The sequence below is a fragment of the Stomoxys calcitrans genome, chromosome 4, assembly GCF_963082655.1.
Source record: "Stomoxys calcitrans chromosome 4, idStoCalc2.1, whole genome shotgun sequence".
In the NCBI taxonomy this organism is placed as follows: domain Eukaryota; kingdom Metazoa; phylum Arthropoda; class Insecta; order Diptera; family Muscidae; genus Stomoxys; species Stomoxys calcitrans.
Genome location: NC_081555.1, coordinates 21,615,471 through 21,631,207, shown reverse-complemented (window position 1 = coordinate 21,631,207; position 15,737 = coordinate 21,615,471). Strand labels below are relative to the sequence as shown.

The window sequence follows — 15,737 nt, the reverse complement described above, 5'->3', positions numbered from 1 at the left end:
CGCGAGAGCTATGAACACTACACAAATTGGAGCTCAATGTTCCGGGCTGTATGGTGCTCACAGCTATCCCGTGCCGGGAATTGGGCACACATCCTGCATGTTGGCGTTTTCCCTTGCCAAAAGGAGTAAAGGTGACTGAATCTACCGGAACGTTTTTGGGCAGAATACTTTAGTGTGTAGTATAGAGGTTTGCTTCTCCTTCGGCCTCATAAAAGCTGTGGTGTGTGTCTGCATGATATGCCGTTTTATCTAAAATCCTACTTTTATGGAGCTAGAATTTGAAGATCTAATCGACATTTCAGAGCGGCGACCTGAAATGGAATGGCTGTTGGACATAGTGCTGCTGAAAAGCGACTTATGGATTTATTTTTACTCCTGTGGAGCTTCCAGTAGCCCAAAACATCAAATCGGGAGATCGGTTTAAATGGGAGCTATATCAGGTTCTTGACTGATTTGGGCCATACTTGGCACAGTTTTTGGAAGTCATATCAGAATACTAAGTGCAAAATTTGAACCAAATCGGACAAAAATTTAGGCTTCCGGGGGCTCAAGAAGTCAAATCGGGAGATAGGTTTATATGGGAGCTATATCTGGTTATAGACCGACTTGAACCGTACTTGACACTATTGTTGAAAGTCATAGCGGAACACTAAGTGCAAAATTTAAGCCAAATCGGACAAAAATTGCGGCTTCCAGGGGCTCAAAAAGTCAAATCGGGAGATCGGTTTATATGGGCGTTATATCAGGTTCTTGATCGATTAGAACCGTACTTGGCACAGTAGTTGGAAGTCATAGCGGAACACTAAGTGCAAAATTTAAGCCAAATCGGAAAAAAATGCAGCTTCTAGGAGCTTAAGAAGTCAAATCAGGAGATCGGTTTATATGACAGCTATATTCTAATCTGAGGAGGCCACCGTAGCGCAGAGGTTAGCATGTCCGCCTATGACGCTGAACGCTTGGGCTCGAATCCTGGCGAGACCATCAGAAAATAATTTTCAGCGGTGATTTTCCCCTCCTAATGCTGGCAACATTTGTGAGTTACTATGCCATGTAAAACTTCTCTCCAAAGGTGTCGCACTGCGGCACGTCGTTCGGACGCGGCTATAAAAAGGAGGCCCCTTTTCATTGAGCTTAAACTTGAATCGGACTGCAAATGCAAATACATTTCGATATTTACTATATTTGAGTCAGATGGATAATAAATGCAGCTTTTATGGGTTCCAGACCCTTAGATCGGTCTATATGGTAGCTATATCTAAATATACCTCGATGTGAAACATATTTGAGGCGGATGCAGGAAAGCTTAAAACAAGTCACTGTTTAAAATTTCAGCAAAATCGAACAAAAAGGAAAGCTTTTATGGGCTTCAGACCCTTTATCGGCAGATCGGTCTATATGGCAACTATAACTAAATATAGTCAGATCTGAACCAGATTAAGATGGGATATTAGGACGCCTCAAACTATTCACTGTTTCAAATTTCAGCGAAATCGGGTAAGAAATAAAGCTTTTATGGGCTTCAGACTCCTTATCGGCAGATCGGCCCGTAAGACAGCTATATCTAAATATATTCCGATCTAAACAATATATGGGTCCTATGTTGGGAGGCCTGAAACTACTCACTGTTTCAAATTTCAGCGAAATCGGATACAAAATAAAGCCTTTATGGGCTTCAGACCCTTTATCGGGAGATCGGCCTATATGGCAGCTATATCTAAATATAGTACGATCTGAACCATATTTAGATCAGATATCGGGAATCTTAAAATAACCCACTGTTTGAAATTTCAGCGAAATCGGCAAAAAAATAAAGCTTTTATGGGCTTCAGACCCTTTATCGGGAGATCGGTCTATATGGCAGCTATACCTAAATATAGTCCAATCTGAACCATATTTGGGTCAGATGTCGGGAGGCTTAAAATAACCCACTGTTTTAAATTTCAGCGAAATCGGTTAAAAAATAAAGATATTTTTGGCCTTCAGACCCTTCATCGGGAGATCGGTCTATATGGCAGCTATATCTTAATATAGTCCGATGTAATCCATGTTAAGATCAGATGTCGGGAGGCTTAAAATAACCCACTTTTTCAAATTTCAGCCAAATCGGATAAAAAATAAAGCTTTTATGGGCTTCAGACCCTTTATCGGGAGATCGGCCTATATGGCAGCTATATCTAAATATAGTACTATCTGAACCATATTTAGATCAGATGTCGGGAGGCTTAAAATAACACACTGTTTGAAATTTCAGCGAAGTCGGCAAAAAAATAAAGCTTTTATGGGCTTCAGACCCTTTATCGGCAGATCGGTCGATATGACAGCTATACCTAATCCACTGTTTCAAATTTCAGCGAAATCGGTTAAAAAATAATGCTTTTTTCAGCTTCAGACCCTTTATCGGGAGATCGGCCTATATGGCAGCTGTATCTAAATATAGTCCGATGTAATTCATATTTAGATCAGATGTCGGGAGGCTTTAAATAACCCACTCTTTGAAATTTCAGTGAAATTGGTTAAAAAATAAAGCTTTTATGGGCTTCAGACCCTTTATCGGCAGATCGGTCTATATGGCAGCTATACCTAAATATAGTCCGATCTGAACCATATCTGGGTCAGATGTCGGGAGGCCTTAAACTACTCACTGTTCCAAATTTCAGCGAAATCGGATAAAAAATAAAGCATTAGACCCTTTATCGGCAGATCGGTCTATATAGCAGCATTATCCAAATATGGTCCGATTTGGCCCGTTCAAGAACTTAACCAGAGTGCATCAAAAAGACGTATCTGTGCCGAATTTCGGCTCATTATTTCAATTTTTGAAGGCTGTAGAGTGATTACAACAGACAGACGGATAGACGGACAGACACACGGACATCGTTAAATCGTCTTAGAATTTTACGACGATCCGAAATATATACACTTTGTAGGGTCGGAAATTGATATTTCGCTGTGTTGCAAACGGAATGACTAAATGAATATACCCCCTATCCTACGGTGGTGGGTATAATAAATAAAAAAAAAAAATAAAAAAAAATATTATCAAAAGAAAAACCCAATAGGAATCTCTAGAAACTTATTTCAATATTTCTGAAATTCTTTTATAGCAAAAAATAATAAATAACAACAAAGAAAAACCAAAAATTATAAGAAATTTTAACAAAAAACAACAATTTAACAAAAGTATATAAAAAACAACAACAACAAAAACCTTAACACCAAATCAAAAACCAAAACCAGCACCAATTTTCAAGTTTAAACAACAAAAAAACAAGTGTATAGTCAACAAAAAAGTGTAACCAAACTCACCAAAAAGTGTTAAAAAATTTTCTCAAACCCCTCCGCTTGTACTGCTGTAGAACTACTCAAGAAATGACTCAACTCTAACACCTTCAGAAAACCATTATTGAAGACAACAACAACTCCACAATATTTTCTTCACAAAAAATGGCTCGCAAAAAGAAATCCCCTAAGGAGGCAGCAGCCGTTAAGGACGATTCCGGAGCCTGTGGCATAGATAATAATTTACTGGGCCTTCCTCATTCTCTTCATCGCTGCAGCAAGGATGACAATCTTATGCTACATGCCAGCGATAGTGAATTGTCTGAGATCAAACAATTGGAGAAGAATAAATCAAATTTATTTCTTATCAAGTCTTACTCCTTTATTGATAAGACCAATGCGAGAAGACCCAATTCCTTGAATATACCTCAGAAACTGCAGGAATTTGAAAACTATCATACCCTGCTATTGGAGGAAAGCTCTCCAGTGACCCCTCTAAAAGAAGACCATCACAAGGCGAAAGAAAAGTTTAAGGAGACGAAGAAAAATTCCAAAAAATCTTCCAAGCTAGGCAAAATGAAAAAATCCAAATCCACCTATGACTCCTTGGAGGATTTAAGTGAGTTCCAGGATATTTTAAGAAAGCCCACAGTTATCTTGGATTGTGAGCCCAGTGGTGACTCTAGCAAGAGGCCTTTGACTTTTGTTGTGGATAATCCCCATAAACCAGTGGTTAAATCCAAGACCATGGAGGATATAGCTCCCTTAATCAAACGAGAGTCTTTTATACGCCATAGCTTGCAATCCATAAGGCGCAGCTTTTCCTCTTCGAAAAAATCTCAAATATCTTCGTCTTCATCCAATAACTCCTCGTCGGCCTGCTCTTCGGCATCTTCCACTTCGTCCAGCTCATCTTCAGGTGGCGACCCACAAGGCAATAGCCTAAAGAAATCCAAAAACCATAAGAACAAAGACAAAACCAAAATAGCCTCAGAACAAAACAACTCCAAAGAAGATGCAATCAAAGCAACACCTAAGAGAAATGGGGAATATAAAACACATGCCAATGAGCCAGAGTTACACAACTGCAATCAACAGCTGATGATAGAAAATACGCTGAAAGCCTCTATGCCACAGCAACCCATAGTGGTGATATCCTCGCCTTCGCCAGCATCATCTATGGCCTGCTTGGCTGCCCATGTGACTTTAAACGCCCCCAATGCTATGCCTGCAAACTCTAACAACAACAACAACAGTAACAACAATGCGGTTATTTTAGCTGTACTTCAAGAGGAGGATGAAAAGGATTTACAAAATCCCTTAGAAAGGTGGGTAAGCTTTCATTTAACACTACCACTATGTGTGTGTGTATGTATATCATTAGAAGTATTTGTTCAGTTTTTCGCTTTAAACATTCTCTCACATGCAGGCTTTGTCTGACAATGGGTGTGGTTGTATGTGTGTGTGTGTGTGTGAGTATACCTACAAATGAGAAATGAAAAAAAAAAAACACAAAATCATCTTTATAGTTATAGACAAATAACCTTAGAGAAAATATCTTCATAGGTACACATATACATACACAAATATGTTAAATAATGGGGCATTTGTATGTATGCGTACTTTGTATCTCACACATCCATACATATTAAAAAGTTCAAGGTCGAGCATTTGCTCTTGCTGCCTTAGTTGTAGGACTTTAAAGGTGATTCTCTATTCAATGAGTTGTTGTTTCTTCTTCCTCTTTGGCCTTTGAAAGCAAAGCTTTTTTTCGTCCCCCCCCCACATTGAAGAGCAATATTCGATTGTTCGTCCCCCACCCCCGCTTCAATACACATGCCATCAAACTTATGAATGAACTAAGAGAGAAAGAGGGTGCCTTAGGGAAGGAGAGAGAGTGATATGATATTAGTTTTCCTTTTGCTTTCAAAAGAGCAAAGCAAACATAATTTCATAAGGATTCCTTTTGTAGAAAGCAAAAAAAACTACAGAGGATGCTTAGCAAACACTCGAAGCGTTTGGGCTGTGGGTTGTGAGTTTTTTTTTTGAAAATGTTTAAAGCATTTAACAATTAAACATTTTTGCTTAAGTTTTATGGCAAGTTATCAAAAGAGAAATTAAAAAAAGGAAATTTGATATTTAATAAAATTTATAAAAATTCAGTTATTCAAAATTTAGTTCTGTAGTTTATACAGGGAGGACACCGTAGCGCAGAGGTTGCCATATCCGCCTATGACGCTGAACGCCTGGGTTCGAATCCTGGCAGGAACACCAGAAATTTTTTCAGCGGTGGTTATCCCCTCCTAATGCTGGCGACATTTGTGAGGTACTTTGCAATGTAAAAACTTCTCCCCAAAGAGGTGTCGCTCTGCGCCACACCGTTCGGACTCGGCTATAAAGAGGAGGTCCCTTATCATTGAACTTAAAATTGATTCGGACAGCACTCATTGATTAGAGAGAAGTTTTTCCCAGCCCCCTTATGGAATGTTCATGGGCAAATTTGCATTTGCAGTTCATACAGGGAAGACAAAAAAATGAAGATGAATCCCATATTTCCGCCGTCATTAAATGAGTCCAGTTTGTTGGGTGTTTTGGCGGTGGGGTGGACCCCAGGCCCTTGATTTCGAAAAAGGATAGTATTTTCGTGCTCTCTTCCCAAAAAAAAAAACTTCCATTTGAGCCCCATATTGCCATGGTAGGCAAATATGTCCGTTTTGCGGGGTATTATGGAGGAGGAGGAGGCGGCCTCCCATATACTTTGCCCCTCATTTAGATACCAGATTCGTTGTCTGCTCTCAAATATCTCTCATTTGAGTTCCATATCGTCATTATTGGTTGATATATCCATTTGGCGGGCAATGGAGTTGGGGAGGGTGCCCTACCTAGGACCCACCCCATACATGTATAACAAATGTTTGTTTTTTTACGTTACTAAAAGACTGCCAACAAAATTTCCATTGAATCTCTTTAGAAGGGAGGTGAGGTAAGGGAATTTTGTCAAAATTTTATTTTTATAATAAACCGACTGAACCGGGCCCACTCCTCTGTGCCTTCTTTCACATTCTAATACCTTTTGTTTGAGGTATATAACTCCTGTTTGGGGGTAATACAGCTCATCAAATTTTTCGCCCTGAATGTGAACATCAAATTCGTGCTCTACTCCCAAACACCTTTTATTTGAGCCCGACTTTGCTATGGTCGGTATAGATATCCGGTTTGGGGGTGATTTGGGGGGTGGGGGATGGGCACCCAGGCATTTTTCCCTCAAAGCAGATATCACATTTGTGTTCTATTCTGAAATACCTTTTATTTGAGTCCCATATAACCGTGGTCAGTAAAAAATTTCAGTTTGGAGGGGAGGCGGACGCCCAGACACTTGGTCCCGAATGTGAAAGTCAATTCCGTGCTCTACTCCCAAAGACTTTTCATATGAGCACCATATTTCTAAGGTCGGTAAATACATATGTATATCCGATTTTGGCGGGTATTTCGGCAATAGAGTGGCCCATCAAACACCTGACGCCACATTTGGGTATAGGATTAATTTTTTACTCCCAAATACCTTTCATTTGAGTCACATATTATTATCATTACTCTATATATCTATTTGGCGGGCTTTGGGAGTGGGGTGGCTCCCCTAGGCCCCACCCCATATTTGGATAAAATTTTTTTTTTTTTAGGTTACTTAAAGAGTACAGAACAAAATTTTGATTGAATCGCTAGGAGGGTGTGGGGAAGGTGAGAGAGTAGAGGCGAGAAAGGAAAGGTAGTGAGGCGAGTAAGGGTTGGGTAGGGAAGGGTGGGGTGGGTGCAGAAACAGTTTTACCAAAATTTTATTTTTTTTAGAAAATTTTGTTAAAATTGCTGATTCAAGTAGAAATGGAGGCCACCGCAGCGCAGAGGTTAGCATGCCTGCCTATGACACTGAACGCCTGGGTTCGAATCATGGCGAGAGAGATCAGAAATGTTCAGCGGTTATCGGCTTCTAATGCAGGCGACATTTGTGAGGTACTATGCCATATAATAACTTCTCCCCAAAGAGTTGTCGCTTTGCGGCACGCCCTTCAGACTCGGCTATAAAAAGGTGGTTCCTTATCATTGAGCATTAACTTGAATCGAACAGCATTCATTGATATGGGAAAAGTTTGCGCCTGTTACTTAATAGAAAGTCAATAGGCAAATTTGCATTTTCAGAAAATTTTCTCAAAGTTTTAATTGTTATAAAAATTATGTCCAAATTATGATGCTATAATTTTTTTTTAATTTTATTCTGGATAATATTTTGTCAAAGATACATTTTTAAGAAATGTTTATAAAAATGTTGTCAAAATTTGATTTCTATTATGAGCCCTCTGGCAAAGGGCGAAATCGCTATCATTGCAGCCCATCCCCCATATGTGTAACACACCACATAGCTGAGACTCTTTGAAGGGTTTTTGTTGCTTGAAATACAAGCAAAAAAAAAAACAAGTAAGAGTGTGCTAAGTTCGGCCGGGCCGAATCTTGTGAACCCACCACCATGGATTCTGCTAAATTATGGGAGCTGTATCTGGTAATAGACCAAATTTGACCGTACTATGCGCAGTTGTTTCAGAAAAATCGGGTAAAAATCGCGGCTTGTAAGGGCTTAAAAGGTCAAATCGGGAGATCGGTTTATATGGGCGCATGTTATTGACCGATTTGGACCGTACTTTACACAGTTGTTGAAAATCATAACAAAACACCATGTACAAAATGTCAACCAAATCTGATAAAAATTGAGGTTTCCAGGGGCTCAAGAAGTCAAATCGAGAGATCGGTTTATATGGGAGCTATATCAGGTTATAGACCGATTTAAACCGCATTTGACACAGTTGTTGGAAGTCATAACGGAATTATGTGCAAAACTTCAGCCAAATCGGAGAAAAATTGCGGCTTCCAAGGGCGCAAGAAGTCAAATCAAGAGATCGGTTTATATAGAAGCTATATCAGTTTCTTGACCGATTTAGGCCGTATGTGGTACAGTAACGGAATACTATATGCAAAATTTGAGACAATTCGGGCAAAAATTGCGGCTTCCAGGGGCTCAAGAAGTCAAATCAGGAGATCGGTTTATATGGAAGCTATATCAGTTTCTTGATCGATGTAGACCGTGCGAGGCACAGTAATTGGAAGTCATAACGGTACACTATATACAAAATTTCCACATCGGACAAAAATTGCGGCTTCCAGGGGCTCAAGAGTCAAATCGGGAGATTGGTTTATATGGGAGCTATATCCATATCTGAACAGATGTGGCCCATTTGCACTGCCCAACGATATACATCAATATAAAGTATCTGTGCAAACGGCTAGTTCTACGAGTTCGACCCCTATCGTGATTTGGACAGACGGACGGGCGGACATGGCTAGCTCGACTCAGAATGTGAAGACGATTTAGAATATATACACCTTATGGGGTCCTAGATCAATATTTCGAGGTGTGACAAAACGGAATGACTAGATTAGAGTACCCCCATCCTATGGTGTTGGGTATAAAAACAAAGACCATTGGTCTAAGCTGGAAGAATCCAAGCACAAAAAGTAATAATTTTGTAACCAAACAAAAGAAACGCAAAACGAAAAAAATTTTGTCAAATATTTTTATGAAATTTTGTCAAAATTTTGGAAACATTTTCTTTATTGAAAATTTTTTCAATTTATTTTTATAGAAAATTTTGTCAAAATTTTATTTTTATAGAATATTTTATCAACGTTTTATTTTTGTAAATAATTGCATCAAAATTTTATTTTCATAGAACATTTTTTCAACATTCTTTTTCTACATTTTTTTTAGAAATTATATATCTATAGAAAGTTTTGTCAAAAATATATTTGTAAAAGAAATTTTGTCAATTTTTTCATATACAATTTTATTAAAATTTTATTTTTATGGACATTTGTGAAAAACTTTATTTTTCTAGTAAATTTGTTTCTTTTTTCTGGGGAAAATTCGGTCAAAATTTTATTTAAAATGGTCAAAATGTTTTTAAAATTATGTCAAAATTTTATTTTTACAGTAAATTTTGTCAAAATTTCTTTTTTTTTGCAATTTTTTTGTCAAAATTCTATTTTTATGAAAATTTTGGTCAAATTTTGTCAACGTTTTATTTCTATGGAAAATTTAGTCAGAATTTTACATTTATAGAAAATTTTGTCAAATGGTTTTTTTTGGTGGAAAATTTTATCAAATTTTTTTTCATTTTCTCTATATTTTATTTCTATAGGAAGTTTTTTGAAAATTTTATACATACATAAAAATTTTTTTACACAAAATTATATCTAAAGTTCAATTGCCTTGCTCTTAGTGTTAAAGTTTTTAATGCTATTGGGTTGCCCAAAAAGTAATTGCGGATTTTTTAAAAGAAAGTATATGCATTTTTAATAAAACTTAGAATGAACTTTAATCAAATATACTTTTTTTACACATTTTTTCTAAAGCAAGCTAAAAGTAACAGCTGATAACTGACAGAAGAAAGAATGCAATTACAGAGTCACAAGCTGTGAAAAAATTTGTCAACGCCGACTATATGAAAAATCCGCAATTACTTTTTGGGCAACCCATTACATTCACTCCATATATATAATGTACTCATATATGTAACTTTTATTATTATTAAAGCTAATCACAGTAATGAGCCAATAAAATCAAAGAAAGCTAATTATTTATTAGTTTCCTTCATTGTTAACATAACACAAGTCATTCTCATCATTTTATTGTTGTTAATGTGCTTTTTTTTCTCAAATGATGTCATTTTCATATATAATTGCCAGAACTAATTAGCACAACTACTTAGAAAGTTCCGAGAGTATGTAAAAAAAAAAATAACACAGGGTATGTTGAAATTTCTAACTCATGCAAGTAAAATTTTTGCAAGTTCATCTCAGAACATGCAATCTCTTTCCCATAATATGGGCCATGTAAGAACAGCTTTAAGGCCAGCCTTCCAGCCAGCCAGCCATCTAGCCAATTTAATGCAATTTTGTCCAAATTAAAATTGCCACAATTTGGATTTTACAAAAGTTTCGTTTCTTACTCCAATTCCATTTAATTGTTTTTCCTCATGCCCTGGAAAAAATGGATGGATTATGGTGTGTGTGTGGAGGGCCTCAACACTATAAGCCAACAGAAGTTTGTGTTGGAAATCTTCAAATGAAAATCTATTTTACGTGCTGTGCAAACATTCATCATCTTGTGCCTGGTTTGCCATGGTACCTAAAGCGGGGACTACGCCCCTTGCATGCGCACTTTTCTTTCACTCCATTTCATTTCATTTCATGGCATACTCTATGGCTTTAGATTTATTTTTATACTATTTGTTTTTTTCTATTTCTTCGAAATAGAGAACATACTTAAAATGCAAATGGATGTTTTTTCTTTCACTATATGTGTGAGAAGATAGGTTTAAACTTTAAACCACCATATATTCAGAAAATAATCAAAATTCTAAAACACCCTGGTACCAATCTGCACAAAAAGAAATGAAAAACATTTTTTTTTTCGTGCTATACCTAGTGTATGAGAAACGGATATCCGTTGGTATTTTGCAAAAAAATTCAAGATGAATAGAAACAAACCGGCAAACGAATATATGAAAAAGAAATGTCCATTACCTGGGAATTAATGATAGGCAAATTATTTTTCACTTTATTTCATAGGCGTGAGGCCATAGAGAAGTTTACAAAAAAGAAGCGATTATTTTTTAAAGCCCTCAAAATCCCTTTTCTGCGTCTATAGAAATAAAATTTTGAGAAAAAGTAAAAATAAAAAAAAAATTAAAATTTTGACAAAATTTTTGTTTGTATAGAAAATTTTGGCAAAATTTTCTATACAAATAATTTTTTTTCAATTTTTATTTTTTTCTCTTTCGAAACAAGCTCTATGATCAGAGATTTCGCTTTGCAAATGGAAAACCAAAGATCGCAACCACTATGGGACAAATGCAAATTTTGCCCATGAACATTCCCCTAAGAAACAGGGGCAAACTTCTCACATATCAATGAGGACAGTCCGATTCAAGTTTAAGCTCAATGATAAGGGATCTCCTTTTTATAGCCAAGTCCGAACGGCAGTGCGACACCTTTTTGGAGAGAATTTTTACATGGCATAGTATTTCACAAATGTTGCCAGCATTAGGTGGGGATAACCACCGTTGAAAATTTTTTCTGATGATCTCGCCAGGATTCGAACCCAGGCGTTCAGCGTCAAAGGCGGACATGCTAACCTCTGCGCTACGGTGGCCTCCACTGTGAGACGCGTTTCGTAATTTGGTCTAGAATTACTCATCAGCCATATTAGGTGTGAAGGCTACAAGGGCCGTACGTTGGTATGTTGTACTTACATCGATTTTTTTGCGAAAACATCTCTATGATATAAATACCACATTAACCACGCTCGTCAGCCCTGTCTATTAGCTGTACTTTTCCCAATGCATGTGTTTTCGTGTAATGGCAGATTTTTTGTCTGCTCAAATTACACTACTCTCATACACATGATTCTGGGCACCCTTTGAAAGTTGTATTGATGGCTTCGAAAGCTAGACAACGACAAAGGCTCTCGCTGTTGCTTTGTGTGCACAGGTTCGAATCCCGGCCGAGCTCCGCCGAATTTTTTCTTGGAGTTCTCTGCTGAAATAAAAATTAGACAAAATTTTCCATAAAAGTAGAATTTGACAAAAATTTTGTATGACAACAAAATTTTCTTTATAAACCAAATTTTGACAAACCTTTTCTATGAAAACCAAATTTTTACAAAAATTTTCTATGAAAACCAAATTTTTACCAAAATTTTCTTTGAAATCCAAATTTTTACAAAAATTTTTTATGAAAACCAAATTTTGACAACAATTTAAATTTCGCATCTATAGTTCTGCCATATCTTCAATTAACTGTGCTAAGTTTGGTCGCAATCGGTTCATAACCTGGTATAGGTGCCATATAAACCGATCTTCCGATTTTACTTCTTGAACATCTAGACGACGCAATTTTTGTCCAATCCGAAGTATGGCCAAAATCGGTTTATAACCTGATATAGCTGCCACATAAATCGTCCTTCCGATTTGATTTCTTCAGCCTCAGAGGCCGTAATTATTATCCGATTTGGCACGAAATCTTGCACGTTTCGTTTTGCTATGACTTCCAAAGGCCGCGCCAAGTATGGTCGAAATCGGTTGATAATCTGATATAATTGCCATATAAACCGATCTTCCGATTTGACTTCTTGAGCCTCTAGAGGGCGCAATTGTTATCCGATTTGGCACGAAATCTTGCACGTTTCATTTTGCTATGGCCGCGCCAAGTATGGTCGAAATCGGTTGATAATCTGATATAATTGCCATATAAACCGACCTTCCGATTTGATTTCTTGAGCCTCTAGAGGGCGCAATTGTTATCCGATTTGACTGAAATATTGCACGTTTCATTTTGCTATGACTTTCAATGGCCGCGCCAAGTATGGTCGAAATCGGTTGATAATCTGATATTAATGCCATGTAAACCGATCTTCCGATTTGACTTCTTTAGCCTCTAGAGGGCGCAATTGTTATCCGATTTGGCTGAAATTTTGCACATAGTGTGTTGGTATAACTTCCATTAACTGTTCCAAGTATGATCAAAATCGGTTGATAACCTGATATAGCTGCCATATCAAGCGATCTCCCAAGATTTGACTTCTTAAGCCTCTAGAGGGCGCAATTACCATCCGATATGGCTGAAATTTTGCATGTATTGTTTTGGTATAACTTCCAGTAACTGTGCTGAGTATGGTTATAGACCGAAATCGGTCTATAACCTGATATTGCACCCACATAAAATTATCTACCATTTGACTTCTTGAGCCTATAGAGGGCGCAGTTGTTATTTAACTAATTTCTCTAAGTCAGTTCTATTTTTGAGATTTTTTTTTTACCCATTATTCATTAATAGGTTAATTTAATTAGGGTATCTGACAAAATATGTCAACATTTAGAAAAGACTTCAGATTTCACTGCAAAACCGTTCTTTATTTAAGTTTCTAATTTTGCCATTCCTAAAATACCCACATAAGTAAATATTAAGAAATTAAGTCTAATATTTTAGGCAAAGACTTTTCTTTTGATTCTCTTATATTTTTGATAAATCCTGAAAGGCCAGTGGATCAAAAAATCATTAACTCTTAATTAAACCCTCCAAATGGAATGGGCTAAAATGAAAACAAATAAAACAAATTCAAAAAAAAAAAAAAAAACAAATATTTACTATGCGGCGTTATCTTCATGGTGTTGTGAGCATTTGCTGGCATGACATTGGCAAATAGAAGAAAATTTTTTATTTAAATAAAAAACTTAACACTTGTGTAGAAAATGAAATAAAATAGCCAAAACAACCAAAAAGGCCATCATTGACACCAACAGTTAGTCATGTGGATGGCCGCCATTAGGTGACTTGTAACAGGCATGCAATCATTGTCACTGCAATATGACCAAATTTAGAATAAAAGCCTCACATATAACGACAGGCCAAAATGGTCAAAACACATTACCTAACCAGAAACAAACAAAAAAAACCAAAACGGAATTTTAATGTGAATGGCTTGCAGTTATGAACTCAGATGATGATGATGATACAGACAGCTACACTATTAGAAACACATTTAGCTAAATGCTATTTGAGGCAATAAATAATCGATGAATGAATCTGGCTATGAGCCATTAAGAATGCCATTCGTAATGCAAAATATTCCATCAATTTTGAAATTTTGACAATCTTGTTTACCACCCTTTGATTTTAATTGCCACACGGCTTTATTGCCATTGGTTTTGAAGGTAAAAATATGGCGAATTTCATGCCTTTCACATCATTAACCCCATCCTCATTAGTTGTGCTGGCCTTATTTTTATACCCACCACCGAAGGATGGGGGTATATTCATTTTGTCATTCCGTTTGCAACACATCGAAATATCCATTTCCGACCCTATAAAGTATATATATTCTTGATCAGCGTAAAAATCTAAGACGATCTAGCCATGTCCGTCCGTCTGTCCGTCTGTCTGTTGAAATCACGCTACAGTCTTTAAAAATAGAGATATTGAGCTGAAATTTTGCACAGATTCTTTTTTTGTCCATAAGCAGGTTAAGTTCGAAGATGGGCTATATCGGACTATATCTTGATATAGCCCCCATATAGACCGATCCGCCGATTTAGGGTCTTAGGCCAATAAAAGCCACATTTATTATCCGATTTTGCTGAAATTTGGGACAGTGAGTTGTGTTAGGCCCTTCGACTTCCTCCGTTAATTTGGCCCAGATCGGTTCAGATTTCGATATAGCTGCCATATAGACCGATCCTCCGATTTGGGGTCTTAGGCCCACAAAAGCCACATTTATTATCCGATTGTGATGAAATTCGAAACAGTGAATTGTGTTAGGCCCGTCAATATCCTCCGTCAATTTGGCTCAGATCGGTCCAGATTTGGATATAGCTGCCATATAGTCCGATCCTCCGATTTAGGGTCTAAGGCCAATAAAAGCCACATTTATGGTCTGATTTCGCTGAAATTTGGGACAGTGAGTTGTGTTAGGCCCTTTGACATGTTTCTTTAATTTGGTCCAGATCGGTTCAGATTTGGATATAGCTGCCATATAGACCGATTTCTTGATTTATGGTTTTGGGCCCATAAAATGCTCATTTATTGCCCGATGTCCCCGAAATTTGGAACAGTGAGTTAAGTTAAGCCCCTTGACATACTTCTGCAATATCGCACAGATCGGACCAGATTTGGATATAGCTGCCATATAGACCGATATCTAGGTTTTAGGTTTTGGGGCCATAAAAGACGCATTTATTGTCCGATGTCGCTGAAATTTTAGACAGTGAGTTTGGTTAGGCTCTTCGACGTCCTTCTTCAATTTTGCCCAGATCGGTCCAGATTTGAATAAAGCTGCCATATAGACCGATCTCTGGATTTAAGGTTTAGGGCCCATAAAAGAGGCATTTATTGTCCGATTTCGCCGAAATTTGGAACAGTGCTTAGTGTTAGGCTCTTCGACATGTTTATGCAACTTTGCCCAAATCGATCCAGATTTGGATATAGCTGCCATGTAGACCGATATCTCAATTTAAAGTCTTGACCCCATAAAAGGCGCATTTATAATCCGATTTCACTGAAATTTGACACAGTGACTTATGTTCGGCTTTTCGACATCCGTGTCGTATATAGTTCAGATCGGTATGAGGTATATGAGTATAAGGTATGAAATTTTCACCGAATTTTAATGAAAGGTGGTTTACATATATACCCGAGGTGGTGGGTATCCAAAGTTCGGCCCGGCCGAACTTAACGCCTTTTTACTTGTTTTAAGTACCTTGGGAATGGGGGTGTGTTGTGATCCATGAAAATCTGCAATCAGCATTATTGCCCGTCTTTAGCTACCCTAAAGAGAGCTTCGGTTTAGACTTCGT

General features: G+C 37.3%; 1 protein-coding gene across 4 annotated transcripts in view; it reads left to right on the top strand.

Annotated features, from left to right (window-relative positions):
* LOC106085140 (uncharacterized) overlaps positions 1-15,737 on the top strand; it is a 194,788-nt gene that overhangs the window by 63,207 nt on the left and 115,844 nt on the right. Inside the window, exon 1 of one of the 4 annotated variants that reach the window (XM_013249203.2) lies at positions 3,087-4,607. The exons of 2 other annotated variants lie outside the window; for them this stretch is intronic. In XM_013249203.2, coding sequence (XP_013104657.2) covers positions 3,445-4,607 — 1,163 coding nt within the window. In that variant the 5' untranslated portion in view covers positions 3,087-3,444. Of the gene's footprint in view, positions 1-3,086; positions 4,608-15,737 lie in introns of those variants that run through there. One more of the 4 variants, XM_059368329.1, reaches the window with a different exon arrangement.